This window comes from Hippopotamus amphibius, chromosome 6 (genome assembly GCF_030028045.1).
Source record: "Hippopotamus amphibius kiboko isolate mHipAmp2 chromosome 6, mHipAmp2.hap2, whole genome shotgun sequence".
NCBI classification, from domain to species: domain Eukaryota; kingdom Metazoa; phylum Chordata; class Mammalia; order Artiodactyla; family Hippopotamidae; genus Hippopotamus; species Hippopotamus amphibius.
Window position 1 is genome coordinate 50,930,096 of NC_080191.1, and position 21,030 is coordinate 50,951,125.

General features: G+C 33.9%; 1 protein-coding gene across 1 annotated transcript in view; it reads left to right on the forward strand.

Moving 5' to 3' along the window:
* ADGB (androglobin) overlaps nucleotides 1-21,030 on the forward strand; it is a 159,620-nt gene that overhangs the window by 39,343 nt on the left and 99,247 nt on the right. Inside the window, exons 6-8 of the mRNA XM_057739476.1 lie at nucleotides 7,642-7,781; nucleotides 10,286-10,372; nucleotides 19,975-20,204. Of these exons, the coding sequence (XP_057595459.1) occupies nucleotides 7,642-7,781; nucleotides 10,286-10,372; nucleotides 19,975-20,204 (457 nt within the window). The remainder of the gene's footprint in view (nucleotides 1-7,641; nucleotides 7,782-10,285; nucleotides 10,373-19,974; nucleotides 20,205-21,030) is intronic.

A 21,030-nucleotide genomic window follows, 5' to 3' on the forward strand; every position in this document is an offset into this window, starting at 1 on the left:
CAGGGATGGAACCCGTGCCCCCTGCATTGAGAACACAGAGTCTTAACCACTGGACCACCAGGGAAGTCCCAATGTTTTCTTGACATATATGATTTTTAAGTAAACATTTTTACTAGTATTTATCATTGAACACATATTTATAATTATTTATCCCTTATTCTATACATAAAAGTGTTAGTCCTCTTCACTGTTTTCTTTTTAACTATAGCTTCCCCTCTGTTGAGTATTTTATTTTGATTCATATTTCATTCAGATGCAGTATGCATTCCAAGATTTTATTCACTTAGGGTATATATGTGATTTATTTGGGATAACAATATTGAATTTTCCTTTATATAATGACTGTTATGTGGATAATAATTTGGTTACATATGAAATACATGGATAATAACCTTTTGTTTTAGAACATAATAGCCAATGCCCAAGTATCTTCTGGGTTTCAGACACTCATTCTGAGCTTTTACCCTCCACCCTATCTGAAACCCTGACACTGTCTCCCGTCTCTGCTTCATTTTTCTCTATAGCATTGAGTATGAAGCATCCAGCGTCCCATCCACTTAGTGTATTCGTTAGTGTATGCAAATATATAGAAGAAGCTATTACCTTCTAGATGTTTTCTTTTTCCAAATATGTATTTCTTATTTTCAAAGTTGGTCCAATCTACAGTTCTTTTTGTAAAGTAAATATGCAAGCCGAATTACGGCACTGTCCTGTTAGTCCTCCTCTACTTTGGTCCATTCTTTAAAATTGGGACTCTAGTCCTAGAAGGATATAGAAGAATCCTGATAGCAATGATAATAAATAGACAGACAAATGCAGTTTTTAAAGGGAGGAAAACAAGAACTTTGCTGTTTCAGAGGCTGTGTTCATGCAATAGAGATGGCTGCCTGGTTTTCTAGTTGGTAGAAATCTGTTCTCTCTAGGCTAGGAGCAAACATTTTACCTCTCACTCCCTAATTCCCAGGTGGTAGGGCTGAGTCAGCACCACTTTGCAGATGAGACATAATATTTCTGACAAGATAAAGTATATTGTTATTTTCTTTTCTTGTCCCTTTCCAGACATACACAATTTAATTTTTGATTTTCTTCCTTTTCCAATTCTAATTCACTATTTGTATGTATATCCTTTGGTTTTCACTGCAAATATTTAAGAAACCTGTTCATAAAAATATTCTTTGTTACCCTCTACTGCTTGATTCAGGATAGTGTACTGGAGATACATCCTCTACCCTATATTTTTTCCTTCCCCTGTCCCATCTTGTACACCTTAAAGCTATTCCCCATCATTTGTTTTCTTCCATTTATTGGCACCTTCTTATTTGTTTCTTATTGAACATTGATTTTCCTTCTCTGACTTATTACGTAGATTTTCTTCCCCCTTTTCCTGTTGTCTCTTGAAGCAATTACCGTCGTCACTTCTTCAAAGTTAACCAACCAGTGAGAGCCTCGCGGCATGACATTTAAAGTTCAGATTTTTCTGCCAGCATATTGTTTTTCCCTATAATAATAGTCCCATTTTTTCCAGTTTGGATTCTAAGTAAATAGCATCAAGATTCTTCGACATCATTCAAAAATTTATTGAGTAGCATAAAAAACGGTATTATAAAACAGAGAAGTTTTCTCTCTTCTTTCACCTGGCAGTGATAACACTACCACTGGGCCACGTATGGCCTCCTCGGGTGCTTTCCAATGTCAACATCCATGGGCACCTTGAAAAAAGCAATTAAGTTATTGCCCTCCAGTTGAAATATGTATTGCTCTTGGCAGCCTTTCTCTGAACACTTTCATTTATCTCTGAATAAACAGAGAAAATACACACATTGAGGCCAATAATTTTCCCCAGTTGCCGTCTATCTATCCATATAAAAAACATGCTATCTGTTATTTCTGGTTAACCCTTGTACTCTTTAAGCACAATATTATTGTAGAATTCAGAGTTTCTTAAACTGGGGGGTGCAGAACACACCAGCATCAACACCACCTCTTGTGTTTCCCATATCCCAACCCAGACTCTCTGGGCAGAGACTGCAGTCAGCATTTGAAACAAACTCTCTCCCACCCAGCGACATTTTTGTTCTTTAAACAGTGTTTTCAAGGTATATGCCATGACAAATTATTTTTCTATCATTCAATTACATTTTTCCAAAATGACAATATTTTTGTTCTCAGTTCATTATTATTAATATTATATATGCTTTTATTAAAACAAGTTCAAACACTATTAAAATGTTTAAATTAGTCAATGAAAGTTCCCTATGATTCTAGCTACCCAGACAATCATAGCAAATGATTTCTGTATACTCTCCTAAACCTTTTTCTTACAAATATATGTAAACCTGCTATATATAATCTATACCAACAGTAAGATCATACAGTACTCATCATTCTGTATTTTTCCCCTAACCATGGACATTTTTTATGCTAATATTTATTGATCTACCTTGTTCTCCATTGTTTGAAGGTAACAGTAACTATAGTTGATCTTGGAATAACATAGGTTTGAACTGCCCAGGTCCACTTAGAACTGCATTTTTTTCAATAAATACAGCACTATGCTTATGATCTGCCCTTGGCTGAATCTGAGATTAAGGAGGGCCAACTATGAGACTTGAGTGTCCCCAGATTTTGGTATATGTGGCAGATTCTGGAACCAATCCCCCACAGATACTGAGAGATGACTACATACGTATTTTGCTAATTTCATATCGACAGACATTTAGGTTAAGACCAGTGTTTTACCGATAGAAACAATGCTCTAAAATAGCATTTTTGTGTATATATATTTTCTCATTTGTGTGACAATTTTTCTCAGCTTTCTACATGTGTAATTTTTCTGTCAAAATATATCCAAATTCTTAGTTTTGATAAGTATATCCAAGTTACTCTTGTATTTTAATTTGTGTGTAATTTATATTTGATACAATTGGCTCATCTGCTATTTTATTTGTCTGCTCTGTTACTTCTGTCACATTTTATATGTTTCCCTTTTTCTGTCCCCTCATTCATTTCTTGAACATTCTGTAGGATTCCATTTCATTTATCTCTGGTGTTTTTTTTTTTACCTATAGTTATTTACAATATTGTGTTAGTTTTGGGTATATAGCGAAGTGATTCAGTTATATATGTGTGTGTATATATATATATTATATATATATTTCAGATTATTTTCCATTATAGGTATTGAAAATATTGAATATAGTTCCCTGTGCTATACAGTAAATCCTTGTTATTTGTCTATTTTGTATACAGTAGTGTGTATCTGTTAATCTCATCCTCCTAATTTATCCTGCTCCACATTCCTCTTTGTTATATATAAATTTGTTTTCTATGCCTGTGAGTCTGTTTCTGTCTTATAAATAGATTTATTTGTATTATTTTTTAGGTTTCACATGTAAGTGATATCATATAATATTTGTCTTTGTCTGACCTACTTCACTTAGTATGATAGTCTCTAAGTCCATCCATGTTGCTGCAAATGCCATTATTTCATTCTTTTTTATGGCTAAGTAATATTCCATTGTATGCATGCACCATATCTTTATCCATTCATCTGTTGATGGACATTTAGGTTGCTTCCATGTCTTGGCTATTGTAAATAATGCTGCTATGAACATTGGGGTGCATGTATTATATCTTTTCAAATTAGTATCTCTAATGTTTTTGAGTATATCTCTTTGCATAAATTTTTTTTTTAGTGATGGCTCTAGGGATTAAAATACACATACATAGTTTATCAAAGTTCACTAATATCAACATTTTATCACTTAAATTGGAACATAACTACCACATTTTCAGCCCCTTTTACACCCCTTCCTCTTTAGTGTCTTTGTCTTAAATATTTCCTCTGCACATATTGAGACCCTTGTGAAAAATTTTGCTTTTAAATGTCAAATATAATTTTAAAAACTCAAGAGGAAAGTAATACTCTATCATTTAGCAATATGCTTACTCTTTCCTTTGCTCTTTCTTTATTGATAATGTTCCATTTTCTTTTATTCTTTTTTGACCTTTGAAGAATTTCCTTTTACCATTCTTTTTTTTTTTTTTTTTTAAGCTCTTTATTGGAGTATAATTGCTTTGCACTCTTGTGCCTGTTTCTGCTGTGTCATACACAGTGAAGTATGCCATTCTTTTTTGAGCTAGTCTCCTGGTGACAAATTATTTTATCATTCCTTTACCTAAAAAAATGTTTTTATTTCACCTTTATTCCTAAAGAATATTTTCACTTGGTACAGAATTTGGGGTGACAGCTTATGTCTTTCAGCATCAGTGTGCTATTTTCTTCTGGCCTCTGTGGTCTCTGAGGAGCAATCTGCTGTTCTACTATAGGTGATGTGTCTTTTCTCACTGGCTGCTTTTAGGCTTTTCTCTTTGTCTTGTTTTTTTAGAAGTTTGAATTTAATGGGTATAGATTTCTGGGTAGATTTCCTTGGAATTATCCAGTTTTGGATATTCTGAGCTCCATAAATCTATGGGATTATGATTTATGACAAATTTGGAAAGTTTTCGGCCATTATCCCTTCAAAACTATTTCAGCCCCACATTCTTTGTGCCTCTTTTTTTTTGGATTCCAAAGACATGAATGTTACATATTTTTGTAACACAGTTCCCTGAGGCTCATATTATTTTTTAAATCTATATTTCCCTTATTGCTCATAATTTCTATTGATTTAACCTTCAGTTCACTAATTTCTGTCATTTGCTTTCTGCTGTTAAGGGGTTTGTTGTTTATTGTTTAAGTTCAAAATTACTATTTTTTCCTTTTTTATATTTTCTATTTCTTTGTTGCGATTCTGTATTTTTCATTTGTTTCAAGAGTGTTCGTAATTACTTGTTGGAGCATTTTTAAAAGAGCAGATTTACAGTTCCTACCTAAAAATTCCAGCCTCTCTGTCATTTTGATTTTGTGGTCTGTAGGTTGTATTTTCTCATTGGTTTGGTATGATGAGAAATTTTGGATGGTTTCCTGGACATTATTAGCGTTATGTCTTGTGATTGTGGTTCCTCATTAAAATTTCTATTTTAGCAGTCAGTAGTCAACCTGTTTAGATTTGGAATGTTAACCTGGATCACTTTTGTGAGCTTTGTTTCAAACCTCAATTTAGTTTATAAAGCCAGTATAGTACTATTCAGTTACCCAGAAGATAAGACTCCATCCCACAATCTCCTTATCACCACCTGAGGAGGGAGATGTGTGGTTCATACTGCATGGGTAGGGTGTGAAAATAAGAGTTCCTCCAATAGGTTCTACCAGGCCAGGCACCTCTTCTTTACTGCAAGAGGATGGAAGGTCAGTTCTTCCTGCTGACTCTGCTGGGGAGAGAAACTGCCTTGTTTACTTCTGTGAAAGTTGGAAGTCAGAGCTCTACTCTGAATGGGCAGGAACCACCTGTTACTACAGTAGAAGTAGGGCAGTGAAGTCAGGATGCCATGTCATTTATATAATTATGACCATTCAGGTTTTTGCTGAAATCTCTGTCCACTGATTACTCTTTTCTTGATCTTTCATAATTGTAATTTGAACTATTATTTATAAAACAAACTTTTTATTTTCCTTTCAGTGTGGTCATAGGAGGAAGAGGGTATAAATATATGTAGCCATTTAGTTATTGTGACCTGGAACTGAAGTATGGAAAATATTAAAATTTGAACATGACTGTATTCTAAAGTATCTTTTATTAATTTATGTTTATCTTAGCAAAAAGGCATCTTTCTTTACCAGCATTCTATAATTAAACATTTTTATGATCTTTTAAAATTATGTGGTGCTAACATAGTAAACTCAATAAAAATGTCAATATACATTATTTACATGCAGTGACAAAAAAATACCAAATGCAAAAGTAATTCAATGTTCTATAATGAGGTTTCAAAAATATAAATAATATTTCATTTACTCATAAATTTAAAGGAAGCAACCAGCCAATGTATTAATATCATTGAATCAAGAAATTCTAAGAAAAATATTATAACTCTAGTCAAATTATATTTTAGATACGTAGTAGTGAAATTCATCCCTGTGTATTTTTACGTAACAGCTTTATTGAGATACAATCCACATACCATACAATTCACTCAAAGTATACAGTTCAATAGTTCTTAGCAATCAAAGCATTCTTTATTGAAATATGTTATCATTGATCAACTGGAAGCAGGTGATACTTGTTAAACTGTAACAAGTTCTTATGGCTACTTAAAACTTTTCCTTTGTAGAAATCCAGATAGCCCCTTCAAATTTTTTTTCTGAAATCAAGTGTAAGAAGGCAACTTCTATTGCTATTTTTGTTGTGGTAAAATATATGTAACATAACATTTAGCATTTTAACCATTATAAATGTGCAATTCAGAGACATGTATTTTTACAATGCTGTGCAATCATCATCACTATTTATTTCCATACTTTCATCAACCCAAACAGAAATTCTGCATCCATTAAACAATATCCTCTCATTCCCCTCTCCTCCAGGCCCTGGTAGCCTCTGTTATACTTTTTGTCTCCATAAATTAGATTTTTCCAGGTACTTCATCTAAGTGGAATCATACCATGTTTGTCTTTTTGTATCTGGCTTATTTCACTGTGTATTCTTTTGGGTCATTTCCCTTAAAATTAGAAGAGAGAGTAACTAAACACTTGTGGCTTTAAACCTGTCTTGCCCTACCTTATCCATAAGGAAAGAAAGAAAAAAATCACATAACCACTAAATAGTGCAATATAAGTTTGGTTACAACTGTCACAAAAAGAAAATATTTTTCACCCTATTGTTCCTATCTATCTACTAAAAGTATACTGTTCCTTGAATCTTGAGTTCAAAGGTCGCCTTCTTGTGAAGACATCCCCCAAGCAAAATTAGTCACACTTTCCTCTGGTCCTAGAGCATTTGAAATATATTACATTTTATACTTTTTGCCTATATGCATTCTCTCAGTAGACTATAAGCAATTCAATGGTATAGGCATAAGCCTTTGGGTTCACAATGCTTGCATTACTGCCAAAAATATTTCTTGGGGGAAGGAATAGATTCAAAATAAAATTTCAAATGTAAAAACCAAAGTTTAAAAAAATATTTGAGTTCACATTCGTTATTTTATCATTTGTCTCAAGCTTTTAATTATGAAGTAATATATATATAGGTAAATATACAATGATTTTATTAAAGTATTAATTAACTTTATGTTAAAATAGATCTTTAATTAGGAGTAGGAGTAATATGGTAGTGGAAGTATAAGATCACTGAGCCTATGAGAATAAAAATAATTACTAAAGTTACATTTGGAGAATTTGCATTATGACTACATTAAGCTATTTAATTATGCCTAAACTTATCCATGATTGTATGATGTTTTGGTTTTGCTATTTGAAACAGTTCAATTTGCTGCATTATGTCGGATGGGGCACCCAAGAATGTGCTAAAGAACTCGTAAGCAATGGCACTATTGATATAGATATAGATGTGCTATAATTTACATTAAATAAAATAATAAGCTAAAATTCTCAGAGTAGTATTGAATAACAGTATGTCAGTCATTAAAGGTAAGATGCTAAAATAAAATTATGAAACAGAAATTATAATCTCAGCAGTGTACAATAATGTGAGAAAAAAATTTGTAAATCATTGATGGCATATTTCTTCTCATTTTTAGGGCTGCTGGAGAAAGATAACTATTGATGACTTTCTGCCTTTTGATGAAGAAAACAACCTATTGCTTCCAGCTACAACCTATGAATTTGAACTTTGGCCAATGCTTTTGTCTAAAGCTATCATTAAGTTGGCAAATGTTGAGTAAGTAGAATAAAGAATTATCACTCACTTGTATATAAACAAATAACAGCAACAACTGTATATCTATATTCCATAGCTTTATTTTTCAAAATATCAATCTTAAAAAGCTTTTTCTCCAATGTAAACTTTCTAATATAAAAATAAATCTGCCAAAGCCACTGATTTGAAGTATTGCGTTAGCCAGCAATATGACAAAGTTCCCCTAAGGAAAATACTCAAAACTTTTTCAACATCCAATGTTTCCTTATGATGAATGGACAGGCAATCATGGAAAATAAAGTTTCAGCCTGATGGGAGAAAGAAGTTGTTTTGTAGGGGAAAATATTGGCTCATCTAAATACTGAATAATGTATACTGAAATCCAGTTAAAATTTTAGGCTCTGTATATGCAGCAATCGATTACTAATCTTGAAACCCTGAACTCTTCTGAAGGATGTCAATGTGCTCCTCACACCTTTGGTAACATTGTTCCTCTTTATACATTCAGGATGAAAACTACTCATATTTCCTTCAATATTCTTGTGAAATCTGCTTGTGTCTTATGTTCCTTCATGACATGTGCACCAACATGTGTGGGACATATCTGCGATGTGTATTCTCTTAGCTTCCATTTGCAGAGACCTGTGGTCCTTCCATTCTGGTCTGAGTGATGCAAAAGTCTTTGATGCCTGAGTTGCAAATGCACAGCAACTGTGTGTCACTGCTCAGTGAGAGAATTGTCACACACAGTGCACCAGCTTGAATCTGATACCCTTCCCCCTCCTGCAGTGTGTCACAGCCTCTCCTTTTCAACAGAACACACCCACTTGCTTTAAGAGGCCCCTCCAGCCATTTGCTCAAAGCTCAGCCCCCTCCCCTTCTATTATTATACACAGCACTGTCAGTCAGCAGCCTGGTCTGCTTTTTTTGTGGATTTTTCTTTTGGCTCAGCTTCCTTTTTCTCTCCCAAAGCCACACAACAAAAACAACCCCTCCCACTGCCATCCTTTTCATCTCTTTTTTTCTCTTACCAACCCTCAATTTTCTATTGGGAATTTGTTTTACCCAGCTTGCAACCCTTAATTTCAATCATTTTTAAAAGCTCCTCTCCAATCATTTTAGGTAGCTAAGTATTCTAAATGGTGACAACTATGCTTGTTTATTTTTGAAAGAAAATGATGTTCCTAATTCTCAGATCTAACTTGAAGTTCTGAGAATTAGAGACGCAAGGCCAGTGAAGCAGTAAATGCGTGACCTGGATAATTGGAGTGGCATTTTATCTTTCTTAAAGCTACAGTTCAGTAGAATTTTGTAGCAACTTGAGTAATAGAATTATTGTTATTTTTTAAAAGTAAACAAATCCAGCTTGAAAATAAAGGACCAGACTTAATGTAAGACATTTCCTAGGCTTTCCAGTGGAAATCACTACGTGGTCCAATTTAAATTTGTCCAAAATTTTTCTCAGATTTTATAGTGGATAGGGAATAGTTTCATGTGAGTTTTAGCTTTCTACATTAAAAAATTAATGTTTCACAGTTATTTAAATATCACTGTGAGATATGCAAAGAAAAAAGCAGTACTTTTATAGGGTTTGCACAGTCACATCCTAAATATGATTATTCAAAGAGGCGTTTAGACTGCGAACTATCCCACTAGATATTTGTTATGTTTGAGATAGGTAGACACATCACAATTTATAATCTGTAAACAAAAAACCAACGTAAATTTCTAAATGTTGGCTCATGGGACTAAGATAGTAAGATTTTTTTTTTTCTGAAGAAAAAGACGTGTATGCCAGTCAATACCATCGGTCACCACCTTTGGCATGAGGTGGACTGAAGCTCTGATTCCAGAGCAGAACATAAATATGGCATTTGTGTGTGTTAATGAAAATAGACTAATCACTTCAGAAAAAAATTTTAAAATAAAAGGATTAAAATGAGAAAAGCAATGTTGGATCAATATCATTTGATTTTATGCTGTGGTGGCAGATCCACTCTTTTGTACAGGGCAGAATGGATGTTTCTTGTTTCTCTGAAATTATCTAAGGGTTTTATAAAAAGATGTCTTGCACATCTAGTCCTGCCATGTGTGACACTGACTTAATACACAGCCTTGGAGGAATCTTAGAATAATTGCTGAAACTAGAAAGATGAAAGACTGTCCTATTTTTAAAAGAACACGACAATATAGTGAATATAAAGAATAGATTATGTATCATCTATATATATATTTCCTAATATATAATATGTATGGATATGTTTTATGTATATGACATTTTAAAATAAAGCCTATAAGCATGTTTTGTAATAGATATGAAATTTTACCAGTGGATCTATTTAAGTGCCTTAGCAAAACAAGTCATCTGACTGTTTGAAAAGTATATTCTTTTGCTCTAATGTATAACCAGTAAGACCCCTACATTTATGATTATATCAGTGCTTATTAGAGATTCCTGTCTTTTATAGATCTCTCTCTGTTTTCAAATGTTATTAACCGTACTATCGGGCATTTGCTTTTTTTAGCATCCACGTAGCAGAGAGGAGAGAACTGGGAGAGTTCACCGTGATTCACGCACTCACAGGATGGTTACCAGAAGTCATTTCTCTCCAGTAGGTTTGACCATTAAGTTACTCATATATCTTCTTTTATTTCTTCCCCAATAAGGTTTCTTTAACTAAAATATTCTTAGCCTTTAAGGAAATTTCAGAAATTGTCACATTTTACAAAAAGTTTGGAGAATAACATTTTATAGTATTATATAAAATTCTTTGAGAATTCAGGATAAATTTTGTTTCCTTATATATAGTAAATTTCATTCTTAAATATCTGAATGACAAATATTAAAACAATGTTAATTATTTGTTATAGTAAAATATTTACAGGTGACCCTTTATATGTATACACTTAACTCAATACAGAAACGTGAAAGCAACTTTTAATTAGCTACCCATCTAGGGAAAAAATAATACTAAAATGCTTATTAGGCTTTAGGCACTTTAATATATTATTCTAATTAAAACCCACAGTCCTGAAAAGATGATCTATTTAATCATCCACATGACCCATCAGCTAGGTGCTATATGTCATTAGAAATGAGGAAACTGACCCTCAGAGTGGTTGAATTCTCTAAAGCTGTGTACATTATACCTGGAAGTAAAATTTGAATCTACATCATTCTGGGCCCAAAGCCCAGTCTTTCTCTCATTTGATTCTAGAGATATAAAGATCGCTTGTCTATGACCAAAGAGAGAGCATTTAATGCAAGGCTTACTTAAAATTTCACAAATATCTTTTGTTTCATACATAAAAGTTATAGACACATAATTTGATCATACTACCATTGACACTGGAAATTAATCAGATTAAGATGCATAGAAAATAATTATATCAATAGATCTGAACATACCATCAATACAGATGCTGATTTTTACAAGATCAAATCCACAGTACAGTTATCAATTTGGACCTTCTCTGATCTTTGATGTTAGAAAGCTACCATTCCTAAGGTCCAGGTTAAAGGAGACTGAAGACAGGTCCTAGTAACTTGGATTCTACCATCTAAAGTATCCTTTCAGCAGGATAAGCCAGCCATTGCTTCATTCAAATAAAAATGTTTGCAGGGAAAAAAATGCAAGGGAAGACAAACTCCTCGAAGGACCGCTTTCCCAAAAGCGAACTGACGTTGCTTTTTACCTTTGGGAAAGGTCCAGATGGCGGCCTTTTAGATCTTCTCATGGAAAATCCTTTTCTGATATTCAAGAGAAGAGAATATTTATTGACATGGTCAATGTTAGTGGAGAGAAGTAGAGAGAGAATGGGATTTAAAAGTATGGACTTTTCTAAATTTTTCTCTTCAGTGTTGATGGAATGCTTACAATTTTGCCTTAACTTTCCCTGCAATAAAGAAAGATACGAGAGACATAAAAACATCAGGTGTCTGTCAGAGGATGCTAAAGAAACAGGAGATCAAATAATTCATGACTAGAAAATTAGTAAATTAAAAACTGTGAATTATCTCTTGCTAGAATTGTAGTGAAATATACATGAAAATTGAAAACAGTGTTCATATACTTTCATAATTATAAGACTAGTTTAAAAATTAAATTAAAAATTTGAAGGATTGTAGATGCTCAGTTTGCATGAATTTATGGTTTCTTATGAAATGTCTATGAAAATGATGTAAGGGGAAAAGCTTGAGGTTTGGAGTCAGAACGGTATAGCCAGACTTACATTCTTCTACTTCCAAATTCAAGTTATGTGAATTTTGCAAGTAGTATAAATTTTGGGGGCCCTATTTTTTTCACATTAAAATGGGGGTAAAATGACCTATCCTATAGGGTTGCTCTGAGGATTGAGTAGGTAAGAGTGTCAGAAAAAGTAGCTGGTGTATGGTAGAGACATAATTATTGCAAGTTTCTTTCCCTTTAGTGAGTATCACTAGATTATTTAATATTATATAGATATACGTATGGTAGTTAATAATCAACCTTTGGAAACAGAGAAAAGTCTAAACAAACAAGTGAGACTGACTCAGATGTTCAAGTTTATCATTTTACTTCTAAATGTACCCCAAAAGTAAAAGATATATATTCTCTTTATGTCATGATTTGTAGGATTTTTTATTATGAACATTCTGCCACATTAGTCCTATAATTTAAAATTACAGTTACGGTATAAAATCACAAAGTTAATTCATGTGTATATATGTGTATAATTTTAAGTGAAAAGAATGTCATGGAACCATATAATAATGATTGTCAAGAAATGTTTAATTTGAAATCACCATCTGCCAAGGATGTAGGCAGAGGTCAGGTATGGCTTCATGGAGAACGTTCTGACTTGATCTGAGCCTTTACCGTTGGCTGGGTTTGATTTGCCGGTTAGAAAGGAAATGGTCATGGAAAGCAGGAGAACGACATGATCAAAGCCATGGTATGTTCAGGAGTGGGATGTTTCTCTTCCTACAAAGGATTCGATTGTGCAGAGACAGCCCCTGAGGGGCTTCACCGTCATGGTCATGGTTTTGCAGAGATCAAGGAGAATTAAAGTTTCAAACTTGTGTTTGCTACTGACTTTTTCCACGTGAAAATCAATTAGGGTGAAAAGTGTTTTGTGGCATCTTCAACAGACAGCCTTTCCCTTGCGTCTCCCATAGAAGTAGCTAAGGGAGACATTACTCTATTTGCAATTGTTGACCTTGCCTCCTTTGTTTTCCTACAGTTAGCACTGTTTTATCATTCGGAAAACAAAACAAAACAAAACAAAAAAACCATGTAACTCTCTGTATTATACTAGAAAAACATTATTTTTGTTTATTACAAGTTTGACAATTTCAGATGAAGAGATGATGCTTTTCTCCAAAAATTTATCCAGTCTTGGTGTAGTCCATTTGTGAATAGAGCACTCCATCAACCCATAAAATTTAAGCCTAGCTGTCCAAGATGTTGTATAGTCTCATTCTGTGATGTTTGACTATTTCTTTTTCACAGTGTAACAGTTTTTACATTGTAAGTGGGAAAAAACACAGGGGTTTTGGATTCAGAAAGATCTGTTTTAATCCTGATTCTATCATTTGCTAGTCTATCATTTGTGACTGCATGAACTGTTCTTCATTTATGCCTGGAATGATCTTCCATCAGAAATTTACTTGGCTGGACATGTCATAATATTTAGATATCACCAAGCTTAAATATCATCTCCTCAGTTAGCCCTTCTCAACTATCCAATCTAAATTATTTCTTTCCCAAATGATTCCATATCCCATTGTTTATTATTTTATTTTCATGATGAAAGTTATCACTGCCTGTTATCTCCTCTCTCTCAATCTCACTCTCTCCTTCTCAGTTTTATCCATCCACTGGGATGGTAAGATGCATGCGAATTGGGACCTTTTTTGTCTTTCTCAATGTTGAGACTTCTGTGCTTAGAAAAATGACACTGAATGGCCAGTACCCAGTATGTTCTCAATAAATGCTTGTCGTTAGAGTAATTTTAAAATATTTTAAAAAGCTAAACTAAAAGTGTGTAAAGCATTCTTTGGGAATCCAGAGCAGGAATGTATATCTTAATTTCCCTAGAAAGTAATGCTTAAGCTGATCTCAAAGAATTAGTTGAAATTAGTGCAGCTTATTGAGGTAGGGAAGCCAACTCAGAGAAGAAAGAACAGCATGAAAGTACAAGGGAGCAGGGTATAGTCCCAGAAAAGCACATGGTTCTGCAGGACTAGATTATGTGCTGCTGGATTCTGGAGGAGGGATGCGTATGGGGTGGAGAGGTATGCAGCAGCCAAACAGACAAAGTTAAGAAATCTTCAGAACAGAATGTCATTGAGGGACTTTAGATGGGAAGATGATCTTCTCTTATCAGACTTGTGATTTTGGAGGATCGGTCAGAGCAGTAGAACAGATGTCAGGGCTGGAACAGGAGAACGGGTTTGTGCAGTATTGCAGAAGTCTTTGCGAAGGCTTCCACACAGAAAATGGTGGTAAGAGTGAAGAAAGGGTTGTCTACTGCAATAGGGGGAGGTAGGATCAGTGGGATATATTTTTTATTTGATGAGAGTTTCAAGGAGAGAGACTTGGCCATTCTCAGTTTTCTAACTTGACTGGAAAGTAGAAGATGGTGGCAGGATGTGTTCATTGATTGATTTGTTTGTTTTTGGATAGATGTCTATTAGGTGGTTGTACACATGGGCCTAGGTGTCTGGAGAGAGGTTTGGGCTGGAGCTAATGATGTGAGGGTTACATACAAGCACAGGCGAACCCACAATGTGGTCGAGCTTATTAATTCACTGAGGAAACGATATAGGATAGCAAGAGCATATTGAGGAGAACACCGGGGAAGCAGCCCTAATTGGTCAGCAGTGAGCAGAGGAAAGGGAGTGTTGGAAGGAGTCTGCAAGTAATTTCTGTAATAGGAACTAGAAAAGAATGATGTTGTGGAAGCCTCAGGAAAGGGTTTAGAGAAAGAGAAAGTAACAATATGGTTAAATTCCTCAGAGAAGTAACATAAAGACCATTTATTGATAAATAATACATAGGAAAGTGCCTGGCACTTAAAAGACGTTCAAACACATATTCTTTCCTTGTCCTGGTTGTGACACATCTCTCTCCCCTGCCAGACTGAGTGAGCCTTGAGACGACTGTCATGTGTTTGATCTCTTTGTTTATTTTGGTTTCTTTGTTTCTTTGCTTGTTTATTTTCATTGAGATATAATTGACATATAACATGATATTAGTTTCACATGTACAACATAATAATTCGATATTTGTATAGACTGAGAAATGGTCAACACAAGTCTAGTTAACCCCCATCACCACACATGGTTATAATTTTTTATCTTGTGATGAGAACTTTTAAGATCTACTCTCTCAGCAACTCTCAACTATTCAGTCCTCTATCATTAGCTGTAGTCACCATGGTGACCACCCCATGACCACCTCATGACTCATTTGTTTCATAACAGGAAATTTGTACCTTTTGAACACTTTCACCGTTTTGCCCAAATCCTACCCCTTGTCTCTGGCAACCACCGATCTGTTCTCTGCACCAATGAGTTTGGTTTTGTTTGTTTTGTTATTTGTTTTTAGATTCCATATATAAGTGAGATCATATGGTATTTGTCTTTCTTTGACTTATTTCACTTAGTATAATGTCCTCAAAGTCCATCCACATTGTTGCAAATGGCAAGATTTCCTTCCTTTTTTATGGCGGAGCAATATTGCATTGTGTATATGAATACCACACTTTATTCATTCATCCATCCATGGACACATATGTTGATTCTGTATCTTGGCTGTGGTAAATAATACTGCAATGATTTTGAGAGTGCATCTGTCTTTTGAGTTAGTATTTTCATTTCCTATGGATAAATACCCAGAAGTGGAATTGTGGGATTATACAATAGTTCTATTTTTAATTTTTTGAGGAAACCCCATACTGTTTTCCATATTGGCTGCACCAATTTACGTTCGCACCAACTGTGCACAAGGGTTTACTTTTCTCCACATCCTTGCCAACACTTGTCATTTCTTGTCTTTTTGATGATAGCCATTATAACAGGTGTGAGGTGATAACTCATTGTGGTTTTGATTTATATTTACCTAATGATTAGTGATGTTTAGCACATTTTGTTGTACCTGTTGGCCACCTGTATATCTTCTTTGGAAATATGTTTATTCAGATCCTCTGCTCATTTATTAATTGGAGTGTCTTTTTTTTTTTTTTTGAGTTAAATGAGTTCATTTTATATTTTGGATATTAACCCCTTATTAGATACATGATTTGCAAATATTTTCTCCCATTCAGTAGGATGTATTTTTATTTTGTTGTACAGTTTATTTTTTTTCTGTGTGGTGGTTTTTAGTCTGATATAGTCCATTTGTTTATTTTTGTTTTTGTTGCCTTTGCTTTTGATGTCAAGTCCAAAAAATTATCACCAATACTGATGTCAAGGAGCTTAACACCTGTGCTTTCTTCTAGGAGTATCATAGTTTCATGTCTTACTTTTAAGCCTTTAATCTATTTTGAGTTAACTTTTGTGTATAGTATAACATAATAGTCCAGTTTTACTCTTTTGCATGTAACTGTCCAATTTTCTCAGAACCATTTATTGAAGAGAATGTACTTTTTGCCATTATATTCTTGGCTTCTTTGTCATAAATTAATTGACCATATATTCATGGGTTTATTTCTGCCTTCTCTTTTCTGTTCCATTGATCTGTGTGTCTTTTTTTATGCTGGTATCATATTGTTTTAATTACTGTGGCTTTGTTTTAGTTTGAAATCAGGATGTGTGATGCCTCCAGCTTTGTTCTTCTTTCTCAAGATTACTTTGGCTAATCAGGATCTTTTGTTATTCCATACAAATTTTAGGATTGTTTATTCTATTTTTGTGAAAAATATCATTGGAATTTTGATAAGTATTGCATTATATCTGTAGATTGCTTTAGGTAGTATGGACATTTTTAACAATATTAATTCTTCTAATCCATGAGCACTGTACAGCTTTTATTTATATCTTCTTCAATTTCTCTCATAAATGTCTTATAGTTTTCAGGGTACAGGTCTTTCACCTCCTTAATTAAGTTTATTCCTAGGTCTTTTTGCTGCAATTGTGTATGAGATTCTTTTCTTTTCTTTTCTTTTCTTTTTTTGAGGCAAGGAATACAACTTTATTTGGAAAGCCGGCAGACTGAGAAGATGGCAGACTAGTGTCTCCAGAAAAGCATCTTATGGAGGTCTGGATGCCAGTTTCTTTTATAGAATCAGAGAGGGAGAGGCTATGAGGAAGTAAAGTAAAAGGGTAGAATAGAGAGGGAGAGGCCTTGAGGAAGTAAAGTGAACGGGCCATCAGTCTTTCAAAACATCTCTGGGAATGACCAGCCTCAGTGAGGGGATATGTTAATTTCTTCTTTTCTGCAGCCATTCACACAGGTGGGCAGGGCAGATTGTCTGCCTGTGATGAGATTATTTTCTTAATTTCTCTCTTAGGTTGTTCATTATTAGTGTATAGAATGCAAAATATTTTTGTGTATTGATTTTGTATCCTGCAACTATACTGAATTTGTTTATTCTAACAGTTTTGGGGTGGAGTTTTTTAGGGTTTTCTATATATAATATTAGGTCATTTGCAAATAGTGACTGTTTTACTTCTTCCTTTCTGATTTAAATGCCTTTTATTTCCTTTTCTTGCCTAATTGCTCTGACTAGACTTCCAATACTGTGCTGAATAAAAGTGGTGAGAATGGCCGTTCTTATCTTGTTCCTGATCTTAGAGAAAAGCTTTTGGCTTTTCACCATTGAGTATGATGTTAGCTGTGGACTTGTCATATATCTCCTTTATTATATTGAAGTCTGTTCCCTCTCAACCCTTTTTGTTGAGCATTTTTATCATAAATAGGTGTTGAATTTGTCAAATGCTTTTCAACAGCTATTGAGAGGACCATATGATTTTTTTTTCTTTAAGAAGTTTATTGAGATACAATTGACATACAATAAACTGCATATATTTAAAGCGTACAATTTGATATTTTTTTCTTATCAGTAATGTATATATGGCAATCCCAATCTCCCAATTCATTCCCCCTCAACCCTACCCCCCCCCACTTTCCCCACTTGATGTCCATATGTTTGTTCTCTACATCTGTGTCTCTATTTCTGCCTTGCAAACCAGTTGATTTGTACCATTTAGATGACCATATGATTTTTATCCTTCATTTTTTTACTGTGATATATTACACTGATTGATTTCTTTATTTTGAATCATTCTTGCATCCCTGGAATAAATCCTTCTTGATCATGGTGTATGATCCTTTTAATGTATTGTTGAATTCTGTTTTCTAACATTTTGTTTTGAATTTTTTTCATCTATGTTCATTAGGTATTTTGATCTGTGGTTTTCTTTTCTTGTGCTGTCCTTGTCTGACTCTGGTATCAGTTAATGCTGGCCTCATAAAATGAGTTTAGAGGTGTTTCCCCCTCTTCTATTTTTTGGATGAATTTGAGAAGTATTGGTACTAATTCTTCTTTAAAGTTTTGGTAGATTCACCAGTGAAGCTACCTGGTTCTGGACTTTTCGTTGTTGGGAAGTTTTTGATTACTGATTCAATCCTTACTAGTAATCAGTCTGTTCAGATATTTTCGTCTTGGCAAATTGTATGTTTCTAAGAATTATCCATTTCTTCTAGGTTGTCCAATTTGTTGTTGTATATTTGTTTATAGTAGTGTCTTATGATCCTTTGTATTTTTGTGGTATTAATTACAATGTGTCTGTTTCATTTATGATTTTATTTATTTGAGCTTTTTTTTTGTTGGTGGTGGGTCTAGTAAAAGATTTGTCAATTTTATTTAAAAAAAAAACCAGCTCTTCATTTCTTTGATATTTTCTATTGTCTTTTTAGTGTCTCTCTCAGTTATTTCCACTCTGTTTTTTGTTTTTCCCTTCCATCTACTAAGTTTAAGCTTCATCTGTTCTTTTTTTTCTGGTTCTTTGAGGAGTAAAGTTAGGTAGTTTATTTGAGCTCTTATTTCTTGATGTACACATTTATTGCTATGAACTCTCTCAGAACTACTTCTCTCTTAGAACTACTTTTGTTTGGTTGTATTTGTTTTGTTGTTGTATCTGTTTTATTTTTGTTATGTTGTGCTTCCATTTTTATTTGTCTCAGGGCATTTTTTGGTTTCTTCTTCAACCCATTGGTTGGTCAGTGCATTTTGTTTAATTTCCACATAGCTGTGAATTTCCCAGTTTTCTTCTTGTAATTAATTTCTAGTTTCATGTAATGCTGATAGGAAAAGATGCGTGATATGATTTCAGTCTTCTTGAATTCATTGACTTGTTTTATGACAACATACGATCTCTCTTGGAGAATGTTCCACGCACATTTGAGAAAAATGTGTATTCTGTTGCTTTTGGGTGGAATGTTCTGTATGTGTCTAAGTCCATCTTATTTAATGTGTCATTTAGGGCCAATGTTTTCTTATTGATTTTCTGCCTGGATGATCTATTCACTGATGAAAGTGGGATATTAAAGTCTCCTACTGGGTGCTCTTCTATGCACTGGCCCTGGGATGGGTGAGCCCCTAAGAGCCCTTTAAGAATGGCTTCTGAGTTTGCTATAGCCTTGTAGGCCTCATGGATGCAAGCCCTGCTGGCTTTCAAAGCTAGATGTTTTGGGAGCTTGACTCTGATCTGCAGGTCTTAAAAGTTGGGATGCCAGATGTGGGGCCAAACCCTTCCCTCCTCAGGGAAAAGCTTAGGGATGTAAGTTCCCTACAAATTGTGAGTCCCCACCCTGGGTGGGGTTTATGACAAGATTGTGTTTCAGCCTCTCCTACCCACTTCAATATGTTTTTATTTTTTCTTATTTGCCAAATATGAAGGAATTCCTCAGTTAGTTTTTTACTATTTTCAGAGGAAATTATTCTGTATGTAGCTGTAGATTTGGTGTGTCCATAGGAAGAGGTGGCTTAAGAATCCTTCTATATCGCCATCTTTAACTGCAACTCTGTATCAGCAAAGCCCAACACAGAGTAGACAATCAAAGCTTGTTGAATGAACGAGTACATAATGGTGTTTTTAACTAAAATGTGAAGTAGCTAACTATTGAAATTAGGCTTGTGAAATAGCAAGTTGATTTTTTTCTGTCAGTAATTACTTGATATGGAATAAAAAGCTTAATTTGGAAATTAATGTTGTTTTTTACCTAAGCCCAAGATATATGGACAAAGTTTGGGAGCTCTTAAGGGAAATATTACCCGAGTTTAAGCTGTCAGATGAGTCCAGCTCTGAAAGCAAAATAACAGACATAGATGCCAAATTAAAAGAACAAGGGAAAGATGCGAAGGATGGGAAAGAAGTAAAAGATGGCAAGGAATTCAAACCTGAAGGTTCAGCAACAACAATGAAATTACCTGAGAAAAGTGACAGAGTTTTAAAGGGTAAGCCACGTTACATCACAATGTTATTCAACATGGGTATTTTATATAAACACTTTATAGCCTGTGCTGAATTTAATGATTCTTTATTGTCATTATCATTTATTAATTGTTGTGAAAACAGTCATGTAACTAGGTCCTTTCTATCTAGGATATTAGAACTTGCAGTGCTGTTCACTGTATGTAAATTATTGTACTATATTTTGCTCTCCTTAAAAAAACAAGTATATTTTGATGATACTAAATTAATACAGTATTAACATAGAAAATGACATTGTTTTCAATTTCCCTTAAACACATCTTTCTTATATGTTACATGTAGAGTGGAATGAACCAAAATACCAAAGGAGAAAAGTTGTCCTGTTTTCCTTCTCAGGAAATGTGAAATGGACACAGATTAGATTATGATTTGCAGGTTGTTTATTGTAAGGTGAAAGTTAAAATCTGGGGGGAAAATTTTGAATTATTTTACAAAGTGTAGGAGCATTTCTCTTAAAGTGTGAAATATATTTAATCATTATTTATTTTATGTTTTCTGAAATATTTTATATAGCCATACATATGAACAGTAATGCTTGTATAGTAGAGTTAAATATACTAGAAAATACTCAGCTTTTTTGTATACTGTGATAGCATCTATAATGATCTTTCAAATATTTACTCTTTATGATATTGATATTTTGTCCTTATGTAGATCTCATCTACCAGCATTTCCAACCATATACTGCCCAGAAATAATTACTGTAAATATTCCTCAAAAATATTCAAAAAAATTAACTGTGTGATATCTGCCTATCATAGGTGCCTCTTAAAATGATCTAATGTGCAT